This window comes from Neophocaena asiaeorientalis, unplaced genomic scaffold (genome assembly GCF_003031525.2).
Source record: "Neophocaena asiaeorientalis asiaeorientalis breed wild unplaced genomic scaffold, Neophocaena_asiaeorientalis_V1.1 scaffold276, whole genome shotgun sequence".
NCBI lineage: Eukaryota > Metazoa > Chordata > Mammalia > Artiodactyla > Phocoenidae > Neophocaena > Neophocaena asiaeorientalis.
The window spans coordinates 364,545-389,624 of record NW_020173725.1 but is presented as its reverse complement, the minus strand read 5'-3'; the positions used below and the strand labels follow the sequence as shown (position 1 = coordinate 389,624).

General features: G+C 48.9%; 1 protein-coding gene across 1 annotated transcript; it reads left to right on the top strand.

Annotated features, from left to right (window-relative positions):
* The first annotated feature begins 219 nt into the window (after positions 1–219).
* On the top strand, positions 220–25,080 carry NME9 (NME/NM23 family member 9). Its single transcript, XM_024750748.1, has 12 exons — positions 220–234; positions 635–668; positions 7,194–7,251; positions 11,889–11,992; positions 13,594–13,665; positions 15,576–15,692; positions 17,034–17,109; positions 19,889–19,971; positions 20,260–20,352; positions 21,267–21,421; positions 22,851–22,987; positions 24,866–25,080. The coding sequence occupies exons 2-12, from the start codon at positions 639–641 to the stop codon at positions 24,958–24,960; spliced, it is 1,020 nt and encodes a 339-aa protein (XP_024606516.1). The 5' UTR covers positions 220–234; positions 635–638; the 3' UTR covers positions 24,961–25,080.

The following is a 25,080-nucleotide window of genomic DNA, read 5'->3' as shown; positions in this document are numbered from 1 at the left end:
CTTGGTGGGTTCATATGTCCCAGACAGGGACAAACTCTTTAGCCAATGAAAGTGTTCCTACAGTCCAATTCTGACAGCAAGGGGCGGGACACCCTCCTGCCTTTCCGCTGGGCTCAGAGTAGGCGTGGCTTATGTGTACTCCTGTTTATTTCTTGGCCACCTTAGGCCAGCGCTGTGTTGCCATGACGACCGTGGCTGGGTCGCGGCAAATTTTGTTGGAAACTCTCGCTGCAGGTCGAAGACGGTGTATCTGTTTGCAGTGACTCAGTTTCCCAGGAATAAATTGGAACAGCAGGGTTCTGTAGACTTTTTCCATCCGAATTCCTCGGCAGGCGCTCGGATACCTGACGGGCTGCGTGGCCCGGGAGCCCGTACTCTGGCCTCTGCGCGTACCCCTTGGCCAGCTCCGGGGCGGGAAAGGGGCTCCGCAAATCCGCAGAAAATCTTCCGGCAAGGCATGAGCCCGCGGGCCGCAAGCTCTGCTTCTCCCGTGGGGTGTTCATTTTGCATCATTGCGTTTATTTGCTGCCACTCTAACTTAAAGGGGCGGGGGGGGGCTTTGTCTGAGGGAGGGTCTCGGCTTGCTGATCAGCGCAGCGTTTTGTCAGTAACAGAGCTTCTGTCTTCTTTGCAGTGCCATGGGGAGCAAGAAGGAAATGGCCCTGCAGGTAAGCCTCAAAGAGGAGCTTCCTTCCAGCACTTGACTGGGGTTGGGGGGCGAGGAGGATGGTGTGGAGCGGGAAGTGGAGTATAAAAACGATATTGTGGGCTTCCCTGGTGGCGCAGTGGTTGAGAGTCCGCCTGCCGATGCAGGGGACACGGGTTCGTGCCCCGGTCCAGGAAGATCCCACATGCCGCGGAGCGGCTGGGCCCGTGAGCCATGGCCGCTGAGCCTGCGCGTCCGGAGCCTGTTGCTCCGCAACGGGAGAGGCCACAACAGTGAGAGGCCCGCGTACCACAAAAAAAAAAAAAAAAAAAAGATATTGTTTGCCAGTAGTATGTGACAGACAGCGTTCTCAAACTTGACTATTGTACCTTCCATCTTAAAGGGGAAAAAAAAACCCTTATCTTGGATCTCTAGTGATGACAAATTTTTTGTGCGCTTAAGTAGAAACACACATAAACTGGGGTGGAAGCTGTTTATGCTTATGCAACCATAAACTCAAACGTGAATTAACGTAAAACTAAAAAAACCAGAAAAGATGAATCAGTATAATTCGACGTTGACATCTCTTTTTGTTGAAGTATAATTGTGGCTTGCTGAGAGAATATGGTATCGGTCCTTTTAAGTTTGGCCATGTGGCTGTAACTATGCCCTCTCTGCAGACCCAGTTCTCACACCACTACTCTCTGAAATCATTCGCTTATTCAAGAAATGTGTTTTGATATTCTGTGCGCTACACTTTCATTATAGAGTGCCTTACTTCGTTTGTGCCTGTGATAAGTGACTCCATAAGCCAGGGTCTGTTCTTTTATTCCCTGGTCCTGGACAGTAAGTGGTGGTTGATTCTAAAGTGATGCAGGCATGGGTCCTGGCAGTGGAAGGGAGGGCTTTATAAGATAAGATCATGTGGATGATGTATAATATGGATACCTTTGAAAGCACACTTTAAAATGTCTCATAGTCAGTTCAGTCCATCAGGGTACGTGCTCAGGCTCTAGGCACTTCTTGGAGAGAAGAGCGGCAGTGGTCTTGAGTCATCTGATTTCTCCTTTATTGTTCTCTGTGGCACCACCACTTTACATGTGAATTTCAAAAGCCTAGTGATTTTTAAAAGGGAGAAAGCAATGTCAGGCTGAGGACAGTGTGCAGGGGGCGGGGTGGGGGGGGGAAGGGAAGATCTTCGGACTGGAAGTCGAAGACTTGATGTAGTTCTTACCTCTTCTCTTAGCCAGCTCTGGGACTTTGGATAAATCACATAACCTCTCTGGGCTATAGCTTGCTCATCTGTGGAATGAGGATGTTGGGTGAATTATACCTAAGGGCCTTCCAGCATTGATATTCTAGTACTCTAGAGTTATAAAACTTTTCCTCTGTCTGTATTCTGTCTGTGAATCAATTCTAAGCACCTGGTCCTACCACTTATTGCTGTGAATGATTTCCTCAACCTCTCTGAGCCTCCATGCTCTTTATGTAAACAGGACGGATAATACATAACCAGCAGAGTTGTTATGATGAGACTCCTTTAGACATTTCCAGGCTGGTCTGAATGCTGTCTGTCGTGGCTCTAAGATTTTTGCCCCATAAGACTGTCTTTTCTTGTGTTTACACCTTATATCCCCTTTGAGAGTAATAGCATTTTTCACCAATTCTTTTTCCACGCGTATTCCCCAGAGCTCTGAGTTCACTGCGGTCCTCAAAGGAAGTGCTCCCATTTGCTGAGGTTGGGGTGGCTATGCACTGAGGCATCTGTGTAAGCGTTGCCTGTCTACCAGGTCAACTCCTTGAAAGCAGTGCTCTAGGGTCTGCCAACCCAGGAACCCTGTTCTCTCTCTGGGTAAGACTATTTAGGGTTCCTTCTTGTGACTAAGACAGGAATTGCAGGATATCAAGAGACAGTGTGGTCAAAAGGTGGGTGCCACACTTTCGCCATTCATTCTCTACCTCATGTAGGACTTCTTGAGGTCCAGGTATTTCTCATACCTCTCTGTTCCTGTGCTGCTCCTAGGAGTGAGGTTCTTCAGCTGTCCAGAGTCCTGGCCCTGGTGTGGCTCAGTCCATGATGGGGGTGCACCACAGAGAGCTGCCACTGACTGACAGCTGAGTCCCTGAAAGTGACTGTTATGAGAGAGAGGGCGAGGACTCCTGAGTTCTATCATTTTCCTTAGGACTATAGTTGTGGAATCAGGATGACACCAGTCCAACTCTCTTACGGCATGTAAGGCATCATGAAGACTTTCCTGTTTTTTCTTTCTTTTTTCTTCATAGAAACAAAAAATGTATGGAAGCATGAATTATTTAGAAAGATGGATCTTTAATAGAGGATTTGCAGATGTTACATGTTTCCAGCCCTTTTAAAGAGACAAACACCTTAGCATACCGTGTTAACAATGAGCGGTAATTGTCATGGTCTTTTTTTTTTTTTTTTTTTTTTTTTTTGCGGTATGCGGGCCTCTCACTGTTGCGGCCTCTCCCGTTGCGGAGCACAGGCTCCGGACGTGCAGGCTCAGCGGCCATGGCTCACGGGCCCAGCTGCTCCACAGCATGTGGGATCTTCCCGGACCGGGGCACGAACCCGTGTCCCCTGCATCGGCAGGCGGACTCTCAACCACTGCGCCACCAGGGAAGCCCTGTCATGGTCTTTTAATTTATATTTTTTCAAAGCAGCTCTCCACAAAACCTTATTAATTACAAAGGGAAAGAGAATAATTTCACAGTGCAGAAGTCTGACAGACCACCTTAATCAAGTGATCAAAGTGAACATCATCAGTATGGGGGCAGATCAACAGTGTGGGTCACCTGAGAGGATGCAATGAGAGAACATCCTTCTGATTCTGACACTCCAACCAATCCAACTAGTTCCAGCTAATCCAACCAGTTCTGACCAATCCCAACCAGCTCTAACCAATCCAACTGATTCCAGCCAATCCAACCAGTTCCAACTAATCCAAACAGTTCCAACCAATCCAACCAGTTCCAACCAATCCAACTAATTCCAAGCAATCCAACTGATCCAACCAGTTCCAACTGATCCAACTAATTCCGATCCAACCAATTCCGATTAATCCAGCCAGTTCCAACTAATCCAACTAATTCCAACCAATCCAACCAGTTCCAACCAAGCCAACCGGTTCCGACAAATCCCAACCAGTTCTAACCAATCCAACTAATTCCAGCCAATCCAACCAGTCCCGACTAATCCAACCAGCTCTAACCAATCCAACTAATTCCAGCCAATCCAACTAGTGTCAACTAATCCCAATCAGTTCCAACTAATCCAATCAGTTCCAACCAATCCAACTAATTCCAAGCAATCCAACTGATCCAACCAGTTCCGACCAATTCAACCATTCCAACCAATACAAAGATGCACAGCCTGCTTCTAATCAGGAGGAAACACCAAACACACCCAAACTGAGGGGCATTCTACAAAATAACCCTCCTGTAGTCTTCACAAGTATCAAGGTCATGAAAATCAAAGAACAGCTGAAGAACTGTTACAGACTAAGACAGACTACAGAGACTTGACAAATAAATCCAGCACATGATTCTGTTTAGATCCTTTGCTATTCAGGACATTATTGGGATGATTGGTAAAACTTAAATGGGGTCTGGGGATTAGACAGTAATAATATATCAGTGTTTATTTCTTGACTTTGATGATTGTACTGTGGTTATGTTGAATAATGCGTTCGGGGATAAAAGGAAATCAAGTCAGTAATTTACTTTCAAATAGTTCAAGAAAAGGTTATTTACACTGTACTTGCAAATTTTCTGTAAGTTTGAAATTATTTCCAAATAAAAACATTATACAAAAAGGTACACTATTAATAATGTACTATTTATAATATGTATTTCTTTGATTCTCATTTCTGATATAAACCAAACTACTTTGTAGGTAGATAAGAGAAAAATGTGAAGAAATGGCAATAAACGCAACTGTTAATTACTTAGGATGTAGATATTGGGATATATTTAACAAAAGATGTGCAAAACATACACACCAAAAACTATGAAACGTTGCTGTGAAAAATTAAGGACTATTTAATAAGTGTTAAGAAACATTATGTTCATGTACTGGAAGACTCAGTCTTGTTAAGATTTCAGTTTTATCCCAAATTGATCCATAGATTCAATGCAATCCCAATTAAAATAATTGCAGAAATTGACAAGCTGGTTTTGAAATGTATCTGAAAATGTAAAGGAGCTAGAATAGCCAAAACAATCTTGAAAAAGAAAAACACATATGGAAGCCTTACACGGCCTGATTCCAAGACTTATCATAAAGCTACAGTAATCAAAATAGTATAGTACTGGCATAAGAATAAATAGGTCAATAAAAGAGAATAGAGTCCAAAATAAACCCATACTTATGCAATCAATTGGTTTTCAACAAAGGAAGTTAATAGGGAAATAAATTTTTTTCAGCAACTTTTGCAGAAACAACTATACCTACACATGAAAAAAACATTAACCCCAATCCTTCCCTCACAACGTAGACAAAAATTAATTTCACATGGCTCACAGGCTTAAATGTGAAAGCCTAAATTATAAAGCTTCCAGAAGAAAATAGGAGAGCATCTTTATGACTTTGAGGAAAGGTTTCCTAAGAAGGACGTAGTAGCCTTAACCATAAAACTAAAATTTGATCCATTTGACTTCATCAATATTAAAAACTTCTGCTCAAAAAAAACTGTTCAGGAAATTAATAGGCCAACCTCAAACTTGGAGAGAAATTTTTTATAATGCATATGTCTGACAAGAACTTGTCCCCCCCAAAAGTATATATAATCTAATAATATACTTTAAATTGGTCAACAATCCAATTTAAGAAAATGGACAGGTCAATGGACACTTCTCAAAGAAGATATACAAATGACTGATAAGCCCATGAAATAGTGCTCAATACCATTAGTCATCAGGGAAAAGAAATGAAAGCCACATTGAGATACCACTACATCACCATTAGCATGGCTGAATTTTGGTGAGAATGTGGAGCAGCCAGAGCTCTTATACTTTGCTGATAGAAGTTTAAAATGGTTCAAGCACTTTAGGAAAAACACTGGCAGTTTCCTATTAAACTGAATATCTACTTACCCTATGTCCCAGCAATTTAATTCCTAGGTATTTACCTACCAAAGACAAATGAGAACACGAACACAAAAAGATTTAACAAGAATGTTCCTAAGTCTTTATTCATGAGAGCCCCAAACTCTCTATCAAGAAGTTTGTGATGTTGTCATACAATGGAACATGCTCAGAATAAAAATGAACAAACCACTGACACACAACTACACAGATGAACCCCCCAATATGCTGAGCCAAAGAGGCCAGTGCAAAATGAGACATGCTGTACTATCTCACTTATATGAAGTGCTACAATAGGCAAAATGACCTTTTTGCGGTATGCGGGCCTCTCACGGCTGTGGCCTCTCCCATTGCGGAGCACAGGCTCCGGATGCGCAGGCTCAGCGGCCATGGCTCACGGGCCCAGCCGCTCCGCGGCATGTGGGATCTTCCCGGACCGGGGCACGAACCCGTGTCCCCTGCCTCGGCAGACGGACTCTCAACCACTGCGCCACCAGGGAAGCCCAAAATGAACTTATTATGACGGAAAGCAGATGAGTGTTTCCCTGGGATGAGGACTGCGGAGTGACCGGGAGGAGAAAGGAGGGAACTTTCTGGGAGATGGAATGTCCTGTATTGTGATAGGAGTGTGGTTACCTGGATGTGTGCCTTTGTCAAAACTCATTGATTCGTAGCAATTTAGTTCTGTGTATCTCATTATACATAATTTGTAGCTCGATAAAACGTATAAAGAGACCAAAAAAAAGAGTATCTCTCTGTACATAGATACAGATAAATGTCAGAATTTAATGTCGGGCTTCCCCGGTGGCGCAGTGGTTGGGAACCTGCCTGCCGACGCGGGGGACACGGGTTCGGGCCCTGGTCCAGGGAGATCCCACGTGCCGTGGAGCGGCTGTGCCCGTGTACCACAACTGCTGAGCCTGCGCTCTAGAGCCCGCGAGCCACGGCTACTGAGGCCCGCGCGCTTGGAGCCCGTGCTCCGCGGCGGGAGAGGCCACTGCAGTGAGAAGCCCACGCGCCGCGGCTGGAGGGGGCCCGCGCGCATTGGTGAGGACCCAATGCAGCCAAAAACAAAAATAAGTTAATTTAAAAAAATTTAATGTTGAGTAAAAACACAAATTGAAAAAGGATATCTTCAGTATGGTACCATTTATGCATATTTAGGGACACGAAACAATTTTATATAGTGTTTTTGGACAAGTAACAAGTTAAAAAATTTTTTTAATGAGACTTTCTTAGGATAGTGGTTATTCTTGGGGGTGGAGGCAGGAGGAGAGAGAAAAGAGAAGAGAGGATTGGGGAAAGATGACAACTTGAGCTGTATTTGTAAAGTATTTCATTGAGAGAGAGAACAATAGGTAGATACCTGGAGCAATTGAATACATAAAATTGTCTCCCCATCGGCACCCTCAGTAATACAGCGTTTGTTTCTCTTTGATGCTAGGTCAACATCAGTACCCAGGAACTTTGGGAGGAAATGCTCAGTTCCAAAGGACTAACTGGTAATTTAAGATAATTTTTTAGACCCATCCTTTTCAAAATTGCCAAATGACATATTGAACAATGAAGAGAAAACTGCAAAGAGCATCCTTTTCCTATAACCTCGAGTTTCATAAATAAAGAACCAGGTAATTTCTTTGTGTTTAAATACATATCTGACTTGAACATCTGTGAGTTCAGTTCAGGAAACTAGTCAGTACTGCCAGATAGCAGGGTTCCCTTCTTTTAGATTATGGTGAGCCATACTCAGGGCTTGTTTGGTTAAGCAACGGAAACCTCTTCTAATTACCCAAGGCACAAAAGGGGAAGGTACTGAAAGGAATATGGGATCTCTCAGAACTCAAGCGCTGGAAGGAGAGACAGGCAACCCAAGCAAGTGGAACCAGGGGCTGCACAGTCATTAGGAAACAGCAAAGCCACTGTCACTGGGCCTCCTTGTCGCTGTCATCCTTGCATCAATTATCTATTGCCGAGCAACAATTTACCCCCAAACGTAGTGCCTTATAACACGAAACATGTATTATCCCACGGTTTCTGTGGATCCAGAATCCAGGGGCTGCTTAGCTGGGTGCCTTTGTCTTGGAGTCTCTCACAAGGCTGCAGCTAAGGAGTCACACAGAGAATGTCAAGGCTCAACTGAGTCAGATTTACTTCCATGCTCAGTCATTTGGCTTTGGCAGATCTTAGAAGGTCACTTCCAAGCCCATTCCTGTGGCCATTGGCAGGACCTAGGTCCTTGCTAGCTGTTTACCAGAGACATCAGTTTCTTGTCATCAATTTCTCCACAAGGCTGCTCACGACACGGTAGCTTCTTCCTCCCCCCAAAGCAGGGCTCAGGGAGGGAGGAAAAGAGAGAGCGAGAGAGAGAGAGAGAGAGAGAGAGAGAGAGAGAGAGATACGAAAGTCCCAGCCTTTTTGTAAGCTAATCTCAAAAGTAACATCCCATTGTTTTTGCCCTGTTCTGTTCGCCCTGGGTGGAGCCTGCACTCAAAGGCAGAGGATCACACAAAGGCTTGAATCCCAGGAGGCAGGGCTCACTGGCGGCATCTTAGAGGCTGCCCAGCACAGCTGCTCCCCAGCTCTTCCTTTCTCTGCTTCTTTTCCTCTAGAGATCTCTGGGCTCCATGTCTGTGTCTGCTCAGTTCTCTCTATAAATAAATACGCTCGGTCAGCTGGTATCTGCTCTCATCTCTCTCCATCGCCGCCCCTGCACCCATGACTTCAGCACTCAAGCCCTCCTCCCCCATCCCTCCAGCCCCTTCACCCACTGTCCCCTGAGGTTTGTCCTCGGCTCCAACCTGTTTCCCGAACATGCCACAAGTTTCCCCACTTCTTCACTTGTATCCACGTTGTTCCTACTACCTGAAATATCATGACCCCTCTACAACCTGTAGAAACCTTTCTCATCCCCAGGCAGTTCTAAAGCAGCCTCCTTGCATGAAATCTTTCCTGAACCTCTGTGCGGTCACTTCCGCCTGGTGTCTCTGTCTCAACCCCCAGCACACACCCAACCTGGTGTGGCCCCTGTGAAGGTAGGCATTCCATGCCTTCCCCCAGACTCTAGCACAGGGCCATTGTCTTTTTCATTTCCATCAGGAGCGGACGTGTCCAGGCCCGGGCCGAGTGGGTTCTTAATAAATGCGCTTCCATTGATCCAGGATGTGGGTGTGAGTCTGGCCACACTCTACTACTTGAGGGATTACAAGGCTTTGTTGATGGTGCCAGGTCTTAACTATGTTGTCCATGTGCCTTGTGTGCAACCGGAACATGGCTCCAGGGCAAAACCACCATGACTTCTATTTCTTTAACAACAGTAAGAAAGCCACCAGCTCCTCATTTTTGGAGGACGTGCCACGTTCCAGGCACCCTAATCTATTGAGCGTGGACTTTGTCAAGTCCTGCTTGAAGCACGACACGAGGGAACTGTGTGGACCTAAGGCAGCGGGGGCTCGTCTGCCCCTCTTCATCAAGCAGTCGCCAGGAACTCAGGCTCCTCCCTCTTTCTAGAACCAGCAGAGATTTGCTTCCAAGGTCAGCCACCATCTTGGAAGTCTGGTCTTCTGCTGGCTCACTTCCATCTGCCTTCAAACATGCGAAAGTCTATTCAGATTTACACACACCCCCCACTTTTCATTTTCTCTGCCATTCCTTTCCTTGCTTCTCTTTCTGCTTCCTGCCTTTCAGAGTCAATCTCTTCATAACTTCCCCCGCTCCCCCCGTCTGCAGCCACCTCTCTCCCACAACCGTGGGAAGTGTGCCTTTGTCACCACCACTCCTCGTAGAGCCAGGGAGTGCAAGAGGAGATGGGAAGCTGGTACAAATGACTAGGCTGACCTAGCAATGCAAACCCTGCATAGAGATTGGCAGCTAATTGGGTCCCAATTTTTTCCTGCTGGGGCTTGAACCTGTTCTCCTTGGTGGGCCTGGATACAGGGTCCTCTAATTCTTCAAGGATTTTTTTCCTGGAGTCACCCAAATGCCTTTCTCTCCTGTTCCTGTGGTCTATTGAAATCTCCAAATCCCTCAACTGTGAAGCTGTTGTCCTCAAAGGAGCCTCAAAGAAGCTTTATCCTCCGCCTGGATGTTGAGGAGGACCAGATCCTTCTCTCTGGCCTCTGCTGGTGTCTGGCTGACTTTGGGGCTATTTGCCCTAGACTCTCTGGTTGGTACTGGAAATGCAATGTGTCTGGAATCTAGTTCACTCTCCTCCCTCCCCAGATGCCGTCTCCCTGCCTCCACCCAGTGCTTTCTCTCTGCCGGGCTCAAAGGTGGTCCTTCTCACACCCACAGGACTGCCACCCCCAGTCTTTCCACTACATTTTCAAAGTCTCAGGGATTCCTTCATTTCTCCCCTCCCTCAACACAGCCACCCCTGTGTCTGGCTTCCTCGTCCCTCTTAAAGCCAGCCTGGCTCTCACTTTCTCTGCAAAACTATGTTGCTTGGCTGAACTAACCCATACTGTTGAATTCATGCATCTTCTTTCCTGGAGTCATTGAAAGAGCACGGGCTGTAGCGTCAGACAAAACTCGGTCCAAAACTCGGGTCTACTGCTTGAGAATTTTTATTTATTTATTTTTTACCTTGGGTTGGTTACTTCATTCCTCATTGCTATGGTAGGATAATGATACCTATCTTGCTGGATTTTTTGAGAGAAAAGCAAAGTGCAGATGCTCTCTCATAGCTCAGTAAATATTAACTCTCTCTCCTTTCTAAAACTTACTGTGAACCCTCGTTGCCTAGTAAATCAGGATGGAACTCCTCAAACCCACATTCCCCACTCCTCCAGTGATCTCTGCCACCACTGATCAACCCAACCGCAGCGGCCCCTGGACTCCCCCACCATGCTTCCCACATGGCCTCCCTCTCTGCCCGTCCAAGCCTGGCATTTCCACAATGCCCAATGCAAGTCGCCTCTCCACTGCGAAGCCTCCTCCCCTGAGTCCTACAGCACAGCGTTAAGCCAGTGCTGTCAGAGTCTACGCTAATTTTAATAATGATAATTTAGGGAATTCCCTGGTGGTACAGTGGTTAGGACTCTGATCTTTCACTGCTGAGGACCTGGGTTCAATTTCTGATCGGGGAACTAAGATCCCGCAAGCTGTGTGACATGGCCAAAAAAAAAAAAAAAAAGTAATTTATATCATGGTTTATTAACAGTTCTCATGTGATGTGAAAATTTTGAAATGTGAATCTTCAAAAAGTCAAATCGCAAATTGCATGCTATTAAAACTGGCAGGGCTGGTAGTTTATAAGCAGTGTCCACACTCTGACCCCATGAGGATGCACTCTAGCTGCAGAACAGAAACACCCCCTGTGTGGATCAGACATGAGCTCTGAGTGCTGAGGTCTTTAGGAAGACATCCTTCCTTAAAATGTGACCACCGGTCCATCACCATCTAGCACTCACTTGCTGCGTCTGACTGGGCTGGGCAGGTCTGGTGCGTATCCGGTGCACATGAGTTGGCTTCGCTGCCTAGCTTCTCACAGGCCTCGGAGTCTAGTGCAATCAGACAGGAGGGTCCCTCACACCCAGTCCCACCACACTCCAGAGACTGGGACCAAAGCAGAAAAACGCACCCCAGTTTCCACCTAGGTCTCTCTCAGATTCACTTTCCAGGAGAATAATGTTGATTTGATAAAGTGAAGTTTTAAAGATAAAACTCTCCTTTACCCAAAGCAAGTGGCTTCCAATGCATCAGGAGGAAAGGTTAATGCTATGTTTATTACCAGAGTAGCTAAGAGTTGGTTGCATCCTGATAGGTCACCTACAGCGACCTCTTCCTTTTAGAAGAGATAGTTTCAGTCTATTTCAAATAGGTACTGAGGGCTTCTCTGTGCTAGGCCTGACCCTGAATGTAGCTGAGAGTCCCTTAAGGCAAAGGATCCATGTTGAGTAAGTGATTTTCCACCACGCTCACGTCATTGTGTTTAGAATTCGGAACACTGAGTTCATGAAGGAAAGCTGTGTTGCCACACTCGCTCATACTCTGCTGGGATAATAAATCCCTTTAACCACGAAATAAATATCCCTGCAAACAGCTGTCCATCGGAGGGGGTTGGAATGTGCAGGTATCAATTTTGCCTGACGTGCGGGGTGCTGGTGCCTGCTGAGCGCTCCTGCTTCTTGGTTCCACGCAGTTGTCGACGTCTACCAAGGCTGGTGCGGCCCCTGCAAGCCTGTGGTGAGCCTCTTCCAGAAGATGAGGATCGAGGTCGGCCTGGACCTTCTGCATTTTGCATTAGTAAGGTCCTCTCTCAGCACAATGTCACGCAACTTGTAAAAAACTTAAACATTTTAGAACAGGAACAGGAAGTTTGAGGGGCCTTTTTCAGATAATTGACAAGGCATCCGTTGTGGATTTTTTTGCTGATACCAGTTTCTCTAGAGAGGAAGCCTCCCCCCCACCCTGCCTCTCGACAGTCCCTGTGGGCTCAGCTGCCCCTGATGCCGGAGCCGGGAAGGCGTGCGGCCACTTTAAGGCCAACACTCCCTCTTGGCTCGTGTCCACTATGAACCCTGAAGTTTCACTTCCAGAGCACAGGGTTTAAGATTTCTATCGTTGCTCCTTAAAGGGGAACTTTCAGCAAACGTTTACTCAGGTCAGTGTATGGAAATGGGAATCACTTCCAGAGAAGCATGCAAGAGACACTGGATGAGCTGCATGGGTTGAGGCTCAGAGACGGTGAATACAGGCGAGACTCTCCCTTACGTTAACTCTTGAGAAGCTGGGCTCCCAGGGCTTGCACTCCTCCCGTGGGAGTGGGTTGTGAGGCTTCTGTGGAGTGAGCGGAGGAGGGGTCTGGATGGGGAGCTTTATCAGACCCGGAGGTGAGCTGAGGACCTTCCTCTGTTGTTGCCACTCGGGGCAGATGTGGGATGTTAGTGGTGGAGCTCCCTTGATCCGGAGCAGGACAAACTATCACATCCTCCTTATTTTATTCCTCAGAAAACTACACTGGCAACACTTTTTACCAGTATGTTGACCGTTGTTAAGATTCTGATGAAAGGCATTAGAAGAAGGAGCGTGAGAGAGAGCAAGCCAGGGCTCCAGCTGGGGAGGGCAGTCACTGTGTGATGTACGTGCGTGCACGCGTGTGGTGTGTGGGAGGATGTGATATGTGTGTGTGATGTGTGTATATTATGCGTAACATATGCGCGTGCATGTGTAGCAGGATGTATGTGCTGATAGTATGTGTGTGTAGTATGTATATGTGTGTGTGGTACGTATATGTTATGTATATGTGTATGGTATGTATATGTGTGTGGTATGTATATGTGTGTGTGGTACGTATATGTTACGTATATGTGTGTGGTATGTATATGTGTGTGGTATGTATATGTGTGTGTGGTACGTATATGTTATGTATATGTGTACAGTGTGTATATGTGTGGTATGTATATGTTATGTATATGTGTATGGTATGTATATGTGTGTGGTATGTATATGTGTGTGGTGTGTATATGTGTGTGTGGTGTGTATATGTGGTATGTATGTGTGTGTGGCATGTATATGTTATGTATATGTGTATGGTATGTATATGTGTGTGGTACGTATATGTGTATGGTATGTATATGTGTGTGGTATGTATATGTGTGTGGTATGTATATGTGTGTGTGGTATGTATATGTGGTATATATATGTGGTATGTATGCGGTGTGTGGTATGTGGGGGATGAGGAGTATGTGTGTTTGGTGTGTGTGTGTGTGTGTGTGTGTGTGTGTGGTGTGCATGCAATATGGATGTGTATGTGCTCTGTATGGTGGGTGTGGTGTGTGTGTCCCGCACGGTTCTCCCGCCATCCTGTCCCTGCACCTGCCCCGCTGACAGCCTGTTTCCTTTAGGCAGAGGCGGACTGTCTTGATGTCCTCGAAAAATACAGAGGGAGGTGCGAGCCGACCTTTCTGTTTTATGCAGTAAGTACATTTTCAGTCCAGAACTGTCCCACGGCTGCACATCACGAGGGTTCAGATGGACGCCTCTCACCAAGAGGCCACACTGCTCCCAGCGAGTGAATGCTGTTTCCTCCCTGACTCTATTATTTTGGCTGAGGACAGATGCCCTTAATCATGGCGCTGCTCATGGGCGGAGCTCTGGGCAGTCATTCTGGGCTTGGGGCCTTCACGAGGGCAGTACCCGGGACAGAGCAGGACTCACTCAGAGGCCTGTGCTCTTTCTGGTTCGTGAACCTCTTATTTTATTTGTTTGTTTGTTTTTGGCTGCGTTGGGTCTTTGTTGCTGCGCACAGGCTTTCTCTAGTTGCGGCGAGCGGGGACTATTCTTCATTGCGCTGATTGGGCTTCTCACTGCAGTGGCTTCTCTTGTTGTGGAGCACGGTCTCTAGGCACTCGGGCTTCAGTAGTTGTGGCACGTGGGCTCAGTAGTTGTGGCACACAGGCTTAGCTGCTCCGTGGAATGTGGGATCTTCCTGGGACTAGGGATCGAACCTGTGTCCCCTGCTTTGGCAAGTGGATTCTTAACCATTGTGTCACCAGGGAAGTCCCTAGTGAACCTCTTGACTGAGGTCTCACTCTCAGTGCAGAGTTTGGAGACCTCCGCAGAGGGGACATTTCAGCAAACATGAACGCTCCCTCGTGGGGTAGACAAGCTTTGTATTCACCTTCGTTTCATTGTAAAATGTGAAGATATGTTGATACAAAGTCAGAAATGAGAGGGGTGATTGATGACGGCCAGTGGTTCAGCATTTGAAAGGGCATCTGGCTGCCTTCGGCTGTGACATCCACGCGGGGCTCCAGGCCCATGAGGGCCCCCGGCTGTCTCACACCTGGCTTCCTGGTTTTAGGTCACCTGCCAGGCCCTGAAGACAGTGGATTGATATTCTCCTCCTGACCCGGTCCAGCCCCTCATAGCACAGTCAGGGAAACTGGGATCTGCCAACCGGGGCCAGAGTTGTTTAGTTTGGAAAACTTTGGGCTCCTGCCCTTGGCACTGCAAGTATTACAAGTTGGAAGCTTATGGTGAAACATTATTTGAGCTTCGGCTTTCTCGAGGGAGACTGAGGTTTTACGAAGAAACCTGGTGGGGGAGGGAGCAGGGGTGGGAAGCACTGAGATGAAAGTGCCCTCCGCCAAACTGGCATGAGAGCTCAGTTGCAGAAATGGGATCCTTACTGCAGTGGTCTCCTTGCTTGAGCCCGGAGCGTGCGGGATTGAAGCGTAATCATAACTGGCCGTGTGGGAGCGTGCAGCAGCTCAGCACAGTCACACAGCGGCCGTCCTCTGAGGGTGGGATGGAAACAGAAGGAGGACCCCGTGCAGTGAACTTCCATGAGTGACGGGCAGGGAGACTTCTGAAAAAGCGAAGGCGGTGAACTCGGGTTCACCGGGAACACCACCTCCACTGTGAGGCCTTCCCTGACCACCCCAGATGGAGCTGGGGATCAGCTCTTGCCCCAGACCCCTCGTACCCCATGAAAGCAATGTTCTTATTCTATTGCAACTGTTTCTCTGACACGACCACTCTCTGCCCGCTTGACACCCCACTCACTGAGGGCGGCAGCTATGTCTTTTCGTGTTTAGTGTTTCTGTTCTCTGCGTCTGTCTTGGTGTTGGCATAGTAAGTGCTCAGCTGGTACTTGGGTGAAGGAGTCAAGGAGAGGCCACCCTTAGTCACTCACAACCCAGTGCGCCCTGGTCCTCCCCCACCTAACTCCCCGCTGTCCTGAAGGATGTTCTGAAGGGAGGGGCCTGGGCTCCACAGACCTTGACCTTGGGCACGCTCGTAAACAAAGCTCTTGGAACCTCGTGTCTCTTGAAGGAGGTTGCGCATCGTGTGGTCTGAGCAGGACATCTGTGCTGTATTCTAGGGAGGGGAGCTGGTGGCATTGGTGAGAGGAGCAAATGCCCCGCTGCTGCAGAAAACCATCCGAGAGCAGCTGCAGGCTGAAAAGATTGTGCTGGCCGAAGGCAGAGAGCGGAGAGTGGTAAGCCGCCAGCCCACGAGTGTCTCCCAGGCCAGGCCAGCAGGTGCCTCCCCTGCCCCGCCGATGTCTTCACTGTCCTTGGAACGCTGCATTACGTGCCCATGCTGGCTGGGAGCCTCTGAGGGCTCAGGGGAGGATGCAAGTCCCACTAGGAAATCTTCTCTGAAGTCGTCCCCTTCACCCAGAACACTTTAACGTCTTTTATCCATTTCCCTTTCATCCCCACTGCATCTCTTAACAGGGTTTCTGGAACGCTGACAACGAATTCAGAAATGGACATGAAGTTCCGAATCCAGTAGTGGGGACAAGGAGCCAGCCTCAGGGGGAAATCTCTCCTGGTGACCTGCCCTCCCTTCTCATTCCTGAGTTTGACTTGTGATCCCAGAGGGTTCATTTCTTTAACTAGAAAGGGGTCATTACCTTAAGAAACAAGATCAGCACTGCTTGTGATTTTGGTAAATTACTTCCAGGACAACGTGGACTGCAAGTTTTTCACAAAAAATTGTCAGCCTTTGAAAACCGACACACCTTAGGTAGAAAGAAGTATCTCCTGGTGCCCCGAGCAGCTGCCAAAGGAGCCTTGACGTTTTTCCGCGTTCACTGTTCACGTTTTCACATTCAGTTCCAAAGAGCAAAGCCCTGTTTTCATAGAATGGATTGGAATCAAATCCCATTTGTTCCCCAGGAAAGTGGCAATTTTTCCCCAAGAAAGAAGATCACAGACGCTTGTACCTACTCCACAGATAAATGATCTCTCTCTCTGTACTACCTGCACTGTGTAGCCAGTTGCTTACTATTTACTTGCATTTCAATTCTTACTCTGTCTTCTTGACAGCTCTCTATTTCATCTTTCTTTTTCCTTAGTTTCTACCTGATGCTCGTGGAAACAGGCAGACTCTAAACCTTAAGGTCAGCATGGATTTCCTGGTCCTCAATCGCTCTCCCTCCCCCACTCCCTACCACCCAACTACTCAAAAGGTTCCTGAAAAGGCTGATAATATATATATATTTTTGCAGTACGTGGGCCTCTCGCTGTTTTGGCCTCTCCCGTTGCGGACCACAGGCTCCGGATGCGCAGGCTCAGTGGCCATGGCTCACGGGCCCAGCCGCTCCGCGGCATGTGGGATCCTCCCGGACTGGGGCACGAACCCGTGTCCTCTGCATCGGCAGGCGGACTCCCAACCACTGCGCCACCAGGGAAGCCCCAAGGCTGATAATCTTGACCCTCTTCTTCTGCTCTGCGTTTAGGACCTTCACCTATTTGGCTTCTGCTGGGTTTTGAAGGTCTTTGTGGAGTTTTAATTAGCTGACTACTTACTGTCCATGACCAATTTGTGCTAGATTGAAGATGAGGCTCTTTCTGATGAAGATGAATGCTTTTCCCACGAAAAGGAAGATGGTGACGATGAGGATGCGGGTGAGTACAGAACCAACAAGCATGGCAAGAAGGCAGAGCAGACTCGGATTTGATGTGGGTGTGTTTTGTTTTGTTTTAATTAATTTATTTTTGGCTGTGTTGGGTCTTTGTTGCTGGGCGCGGGCTTTCTCTAGTTGCGGCGAGCAGGGGCTACTCTCCGTCGTGGTGCGCAGGCTTCTCATTGCGGTGGCTTCTCTTGTTGTGGAGCACGGGCTCTAGGCACGTGGGCTTCAGTAGTTGTGGCACGTGGGCTCAGTAGTTGTGGTGCACGAGCTTAGTTGCTCCACGGCATGTGGGATCTTCCCGGACCAGGGCTCGAACCCGTGTCCCCTTCATTGGCAGGCGGATTCTTAACCACTGCGCCACCAAGGAAGCCCTGATGTGTGTTTTTTATTTTTTAATTTTTTTTGGCCTCATTGCACGTCATGTGGGACCTCAGTTCCCCTGCCATGGATCGAACCTGCGCCCCCTCTGCTGGAAGCACGGAGTCTCAACCACTGGACCACCAGGGAAGTCCCTGATGTGTCTTTATAAAATATATGAGTAATCAGTTTATTGAGCGATCTGAACTCTGGGAAGATAACCCATAAAATATTTTGTCTCCAATCACCTGACTTCAAACATACTGTGTTGTGTCCCTCCTGCCCTTTAATGGCATCTTGGGCACAGTTCACAGCTTTCTGATCATGATCAGTTATAACAGCTGTGAGTTTCATGGCAATTTCTGGGCATCAGGAAAGGCTCCCTTAGTAAGATGGAGGGAGTGACACTAATAAGGTAAAGTAATGATGCTGGTGTTCCCTTAGTCCTTATTTGAGCTAAAGAGTTTGAGCTTCTTTCGCCTTTTTTCTGAAGTGTCAGAAAGTCAGCTGTACTGAACCCCTTCCCTCCCCACAGCCCTGCACCCTCTTCCACTTATGCCCCAAGTATTAACTCATGGATTTTATACTCCTGAGCACTGCTGTTCTTCCTGAACCTTTAATATGAGAAGAACGCCTTGACCTGACAGTGGGAAGAGAAGCCAGAGGTTAGAGAGGCTGTTGTTGGCAAGGTGCCTCCTGACGGTCCCTGAGACACCAGGGGAGACCAGGATGCAGCTCAAGAACCGAGCTGGAGAGAGAAGGACGTTCTGATTACTCCCTGAAATAGAAAAGCTGCTTATTCACGTGTGGATGACGAGGACTTTCTGAGTTGGATCCTAACAAGGGAAGAGGCACAGTTTAGGAGAGCAAGAAACCAAGTGTGAAAAGGAAATCAGCGACTTGGCTTCTGCAGGAAACGTTTGTTGTCTCTTTCTGGGATGACCTCTTTTTTCCTTTCCCCATTATTTTCTCCCAAATCAGGTCTCTCCACCTAGAAAACTACCCAAAGCCTACCCTTGCCCTTCGCCTTCCTCTCCCCCGAGCCTAGCTTCCTGAACGTGGTCCACACTCCTTGGGCCACCCTCTCCTCCGCCCTTGCCCCCTTGCCGCTCCCCAAGGCTCCAGTGACCTTCTTGGTGCCAAATCCAGCGGGCGGTTTCCCGTCATAGCCTATGGCATCCTTCTGTGGGCTTGGCCGACGTCCCCAACATCTTCCTACTCAAAGCCCTCTTCTCCTCTGGTGTCTGAGATGTCGAGACCTTTCTCGTTTTCCTTCTTGTTTTCTCTGGCCTCTCCGCCACCTCCCCTTCCTTGGCTTCTTTCCTTTTGCTCCCTTTTTAGGCTGGAGTTCTCAGGGCCCCAGCCCCGGTCTCTTCTCTTCTCACCCTATACCTCTAGGCGGTCTCACGAATCGGTCAATTTATAAGGGGATTTATTGTAAGAGTCCCTTAAAGTCCAAGTGTTCCTAGGATGTTAGAAATAGTGCTCACGGAATAATGAATCAATTGGCTTGCTTAAAATGATTCACACCTTTGCAGTCCACATTTTTTAGATTTTTCAAAGTAGGAGGCCCTCCTCAGGTGCAGATACTGTCATGTTACAACACAACTGATATAGAAGTTGAAAAGAGAAAATAGGCCGTGGGGGGATATAGAGTCTGTGGAGAGTGTAGGTAGCTCACCAAGGCCAAGTCCATACAAACGGGAGTCTGACAGGGATGGGTCTGTGCCCAGACACAGGGCTCCCCACGGCGTCTGCGGGCCTGAGCGGTGGACGGCGGCCACGCGGCACCTTCCTCATCCCCACGGCTGCTTGGACCTATGGACACGGCCCACCAGTAGACTGGCCGGTGATCCATGACTGGTGCCTGGGCTCCAAGCAATGAGCCGGCCAATTCTCAGGAGAGTGTGACCAGAGACAGAGGAGACTGAAGGCGCAGTTTGGTAGAATGTGCTGGCCCTGACCAGTCATGCCAACTCGGGGCCTGGGGCAGCCACTACTGACCACACGCCGGGAAAGGCAAAAAGGCACACGGAGAGGAGAACACGGTCGGCAGCAGTTAGAGGTCAAGAATCACGACAGGGTGACAGACAGGAAGGGACAAGAGCCGACTCTTTTGGTTGTTTCTGGTTTTTGTTCCTGAGTTGTCTTTGACCTCCTCCCCCATCTCCCATCCTCTCCTCCCTCCCCACGCCCTCCCTCCCAGGTTCATGTCCCTTGCATGTCTCTGTCCCTTGCAGCCAGGCTAAGGTTGGGGTCTGGAGCCAGACCCCTGCATCCACTAGAGTCTAGGTCTGCACAAGCACAGCCAAGAGGCCAGGGGAGGGAAGCCGGGGGCTGTGTGCGGGGCTGCACGTCCCTGCGGAGGGGCTCCCGAGAGCCCAGCGTCTGACAGCACCATCGCCAGCTTGTTGCAGTGTCATCAGAGAAGGCCTGCACCTTGGCAGTCATTAAACCAGATGCGGTGGTCCATGGGAAGACGGATGAGATTATCACGAAGGTGAGAGAGACAACGCTTACCTTACAGACTATCCTCATGTCTCCTCTGGTGGAAAAACAGGGGTGGAGCATTGTGTAGCAGGGTCCTCGGGGGGAAAGAAGGCTTCTAAGGAGTCTTAATTAAAATTCCATTTAAGTAACTTACAATTTGTAAATCGAATTGGAGGATGAGGGTCTCCACTGCTTTTAATGTTGCCTTTTCCGTCATCTTTTACTCTCAACACATTGAAATGTGAATTTGGGCTTGCTTTACCCTTTTAGAATATATATATATATGTATCTCCTACAGATCCAGGAAGCTGGGTTTGACATTTTAACAGATGAAGAGAGAGCCACGAGAGAAGCAGAAATGCGACTTTTCTACCAACACAGAGCTGGAGAGGTCAGCTTCTCTGCTTCCACTTATCCAAAACACTCTCATTTCTTTCTCTTTCTCCAACATTGTGTTTATAGATTGCTATTAGTTTGGGAGAAAATAGAATATTATGAACAGCAAGTGAGCCATGAACTTGGTCTCCAAATCATAATTGCGGGCTGCATCAGGGAGACATTCTTTGGTAGCAAGGATGAGAGTCTGACTCCAACTTAAGGGATGAAATAAGGAATTTATCGGAGGGACACTCCACGACTCCCAGAACTGAAGAGAGTTGAAGGAGTTGCATAAGAAGGTGTGGGGAGAAGAAGAACCAAGGCAGGGGTGGGGCCCTTGGGAGCGAAACCTCACGGACAGTCACTTCGGGTTCTGCTGTTGGGGGACTCAGACCCAACCACTTTCCATCTGCTTCTGCTTGTGACTCACCCACTTGGGAGGGAGGGTATCGGTGAGCGGGCCTGGGCTCCACCTCTCAGGTGAGGGGGTGTGTATGTGGAGGGGTGGATAGGCATTGTGGTTGTCAGCTGGCCTAGGACCAAGTGAAATGGGGAAGAGTTTCTCCCCAAAGGAAGCCTGAGTACTGCTACTTGAAGAAGGGGGAAGGGTTGCACAGTCTCAACCGCATCCCCTGGTTATCCAGCACCCACATGATTTCCATATTTGTGGTCTTCTAAATGCTCCCACCTAACTTATTATCTCATGTTCAACCCCAAGGGAGTCAACTCGAAGCCTCGTCTTCCCGCCTTTAACTTATATCTTGGTGTGGTTAGGCTCCCCGCCTCCCCAGGGCCCTCCGCGGCATGCAGGCCGGTGGCGAGGCCGTTCACTGACGGTCTCCCATCCTGTGTGTGGGATGGGCCCGCCGGCCCTCTGCAGGCCCTGGGGCCCCTGCCCCGGCTCACTGTCTTCCCTCCCTGTGCCAGGAGGCATTTGAGAAGCTGGTACATCACGTATGCAGTGGAGCAAGCCACCTCCTTAACCTCAGCAGGACTGAGGGCACCGAGGATGTGGTCACCGCCTGGCAAACCCTCATGGGGCCCTGTGACCCCGATGTGGCAAGGAGGGAGCAGCCTGACAGGTGATGTCACCAGCTGTGGTCCTCGCATCCATCTCAGAACCTGCATCCAAGGAAGCTGAGAGCCCTGCTAGACGTTCAGCCCAGAACCATGGGTAACACAGAAGGCTCTCCGATGGCCATGAAGCTCCCTCTTTGTCATACATTAGGGGAGTCCCTGACCTCCCTGTTATGTATTTGAGGAGACCCTGACATCCTCTCCCTCTGATCCAGTCCCCAGCTCTTCACTGGGTGCCTCCTTGCTGCCTCTTTCCCTCTTCTGAAGGCTGCAGCTGGATCCTCACTGTTCTTCTCTCTGCAGCCAAAGGGTCCCGTCGTGTGGTCCCAGAGCCACCTGCAACTCTCACTCAGGAAATACAGATTCCAGGGCCCCACCCAGGTCTACCAAGTCAGAGACTCTGGGTGAGGCCTAGGAATGTGCAGTGTAGACTCACCTCCTCAACCCCCATCCCCTACTCCCTACCCCAGGTGTCCTGAGGCCCGCTACAGTCTGAGCGCTCTGTTCTGCACACAGCACTAGGCTGCCTTGGTCTGCTCCCTGGCCCTGTGTGAATATTTAGCCTGGCACCACCAATGCCAAATCCACTGTGTCTTGCCTTTGAAGCTGAGAGGCGCCTCACCAACAGGAAAGAAATTAGCAAGAGACTAACTAACTGCAGTTTTCACTGTGACGTAACAGTTGCAGGGGGCCGGGAACATTCATATATGAGGCAGCCCGGGCTGATGACAGACAGCCCAGGGTTCAGATCTTAAGTTTTCTGAGCCTCAGTTCTCTCATCTATAAAAGGGGGATATGAGCACCTGTCGGGGGAGGCTGTACAGTGTTGTGGTTCAGAGCACCGACCTTAGAATCTCTCTTCTTCCTCTTACTAACTGTGTGACCCTGGGTCATCCATGCTTTAATCCCTCTGCCTTAATTTCCTCATCTGGAAAATGGGAACTGTAATAGGATAGGACCTGCCTCAGATGAAGAGAGGCAGAAAGAGAAAGAGAGAGAGAGAAGTTAGAACATTGTTTGACATACGGGAAGTCCTAGCAATATTATCTTAGGGGACCTTGGGGGATTAACTATGCCAACCTGTACCAAGCCCTCGGCAGGGTGCTAGCCTAGCCCCCGTAGTAACAGCAATAAACTAGCAGCTCCTGGGCTCACACCATAACTCATGCATATTTAAACTGGGGATCATGACAGAGTCTCCCTCACAGGGTTGCCGCACAAATGAAATGAGATCAGGTATGTTAAGAACTGGCAACGTGCCCAGAACACCGCGGCTACTATCATCCTTGCTGCTGTTCCTGGCGTTTCCAGCAGAGAAAGCCATGTCACAGAAATGCCAGCTGCTGATTGGTAGCTGGTGGCCATGTTGCCAGAGAGCAAAACATTTCTTTTCAAATGAGACAATCGTTTCTTGTACGTTTTGCATGCTCCCAGTCTCCGGGCTCAGTATGGCACAGAAATGCCCTTTAATGCAGTCCATGGAAGCCGGGACTCGGAAGATGCCCGCCGGGAACTGGCACTGCTCTTCCCCAGTTTTAAGTTTTCAGACCAGGTTCCGGAAGCCCCTCTGGGTAAGTCATCCAGGCAGATCTGGTCTGTATTAAATCTGCAGCGGGGATGGGGGGCGGGTACTGACAGTAACTATGTGGTAACCAAGTCCTCCGTCTAATAAGGGCCTGCTGGGGAAACAGGGCCCATTACATAACTTTAGCGGCAGTTCTGCTCTATTGTGTTTTCAGAGTAACAGTTTTGCATTTTCATTACATTTTTGGCTGCATTTTTACTTTGAAGTCAAACTCTCGTTACAAAGTTACTTTGCATTCTCCTGTGGAAACCACCCGGAAAATGTAACTTTCTGGAAGCCCACTTCCATGGCAGAGGCCAGACGTCATTCCCTCACTTTCTCTGTGCTCCACGTGCCCCATCAAGCCCTTGGTGGGGTCGCCGAGAAGCAGGGAGTTTCACAGAAGGGCCCTCTGCCCATCGCTGCGATGGCTCTCATACCCCTCAGAGCCCACATTTTGGGAAAAGCATGCTGGGTCATCCCCACCTCCAGATCTGGGTGAGAAACCCACGGGGCTCGGAGTGCACGTGACTCACCCCACTCCACGAGTGGAAGAACCAGACACGGCCTGTGCTGCTCCTGTCACCGTGTTGCACGTCTCTGGGTTGAGCCTGAAGTGAGGTGGAAGGGGCCAGGGGGTGAACATCCTGGGAAAAGCAAAGGATGTGAGAGGGGGCATTCTTGGGAGAAGTCTGCCTGCAGATCTGAAACGGTAATAACCTCCGTGTGCCTAAATGTTTGGGTTTTAACCAGTCGGTTTACCTAAATGTTTGAATGTTCGTCATGTTCTCTTCAAGATTTGAATCCAATCAAGCAAGAATAGGTGGTTTGAGGGCGAGGAAAGGAAGGGCCCCTGCTGGCCCTCGTTTAATCCTGGTGCTGCCTGCTGCCAACTGAGGGACAAGCTGGGAGTGTGAGGGAGTTTAGGGAGCTGAGAAATCCTGGGAAGTGTGGCTCTATGTGGACCAGAGACCCAAGTCTGAACATCTAAGTGCGGGCGGTGGTTCTCCAAAGCCATCCTCTGTGGGAAGAACTCTCACTCTGGTGTGTTACTGAGAGGACCAGCTTTCCTTTGGGGGCCTGCCCGCAGGGAGAGCCCACGACGTGTTTCCTTATGTGTCCAGGGTCATGTGACACCTTCATCCTTTTGGGGGTGACTGGAAACAAGTAGGCATGACTCTGGGAAAGGAGGAGAGCGAACTGGCTGGGCACCACTCATCGGGGGGCCATCGGGGAGAGTGTTGGGAGACCGTGAGCCTGACTTTTTGGCCTCAGGTGATAATGAACAAAGGGAACAATTCCAGAAGGGTCTGAGCCTAGACCGCACCTGGGAGTAAGTGCACAGCCTCGTTGGGGTGTGCTGTTCTGCCCCTTTGTCTGACATGTATGTTGTGCCTTCTCAGTTGTCAGGGGCAGAGTGTGCTTTCCACGTACCCAGCACTTCTTCTGGGCCCTGGAGACAGGATCCTGGGTTTGAATCCTGGCTCCACTATCTATTAGCGGAATAGCCTCGGGAAAGTTACTTCCCTTTTTGGACCTCAGTTTCCTCATTTGTGAAATGGAGATAATGAGAGGCCCATTATAGCCCCATAATCCTCCTCCTCCTCAGAGGGCGCTTGTGAAGATGAAAGGAGACAAAGCACGGTGACGCTCTTAGCCTGGGGCCTGACACACATCAAGTGCTCAACCAATGTCACCTGCTCTCCTAATTTTTTCCGAGTCCCTAACACACATATTAGGACCTCTCTCTGCTGCTCCGTCCACCCTGACCCCTAACTTCACCGTCTGTGATGTACTTAGATTTCCCCTTTCTGCTGTTCCTTTGTGGACAGTTTGGGGACAGGGCTGCTGTAAGAAGTCCTACAGCATGCCTGTTGTCCCACAGGCCTCGAGGCCGAAGGAGAGGGCGCCGGTGAGGCGCTGTGCTCCCTCGAGGACGTGGACAAGGCGGCCTGCGACCAGGCTGAGGCTGTGAGATGAAGCGCCAGTGCACCCATATCTGCTGCACGTAAGGAAACCTCCAGAACCGAAACTTCCTCTTTTGAGCACCAATACTTTTTTGGTTTAGTTATTGTTCATGAATAAAAATAACAGTATCCA

What these genes read in the sequence shown, in the direction of transcription:
- NME9 (XM_024750748.1), top strand. Translation starts at nt 639, where the DNA reads ATGGGGAGCAAGAAGGAAATGGCCCTGCAG. An exon ending in AGAAGGAAATGGCCCTGCAG is followed by an intron (nt 669 to 7,193) that starts GTAAGCCTCAAA and finishes CTTTGATGCTAG; the next exon opens with GTCAACATCAGTACCCAGGA. An exon ending in CGGATGAGATTATCACGAAG is followed by an intron (nt 19,972 to 20,259) that starts GTGAGAGAGACA and finishes TATCTCCTACAG; the next exon opens with ATCCAGGAAGCTGGGTTTGA.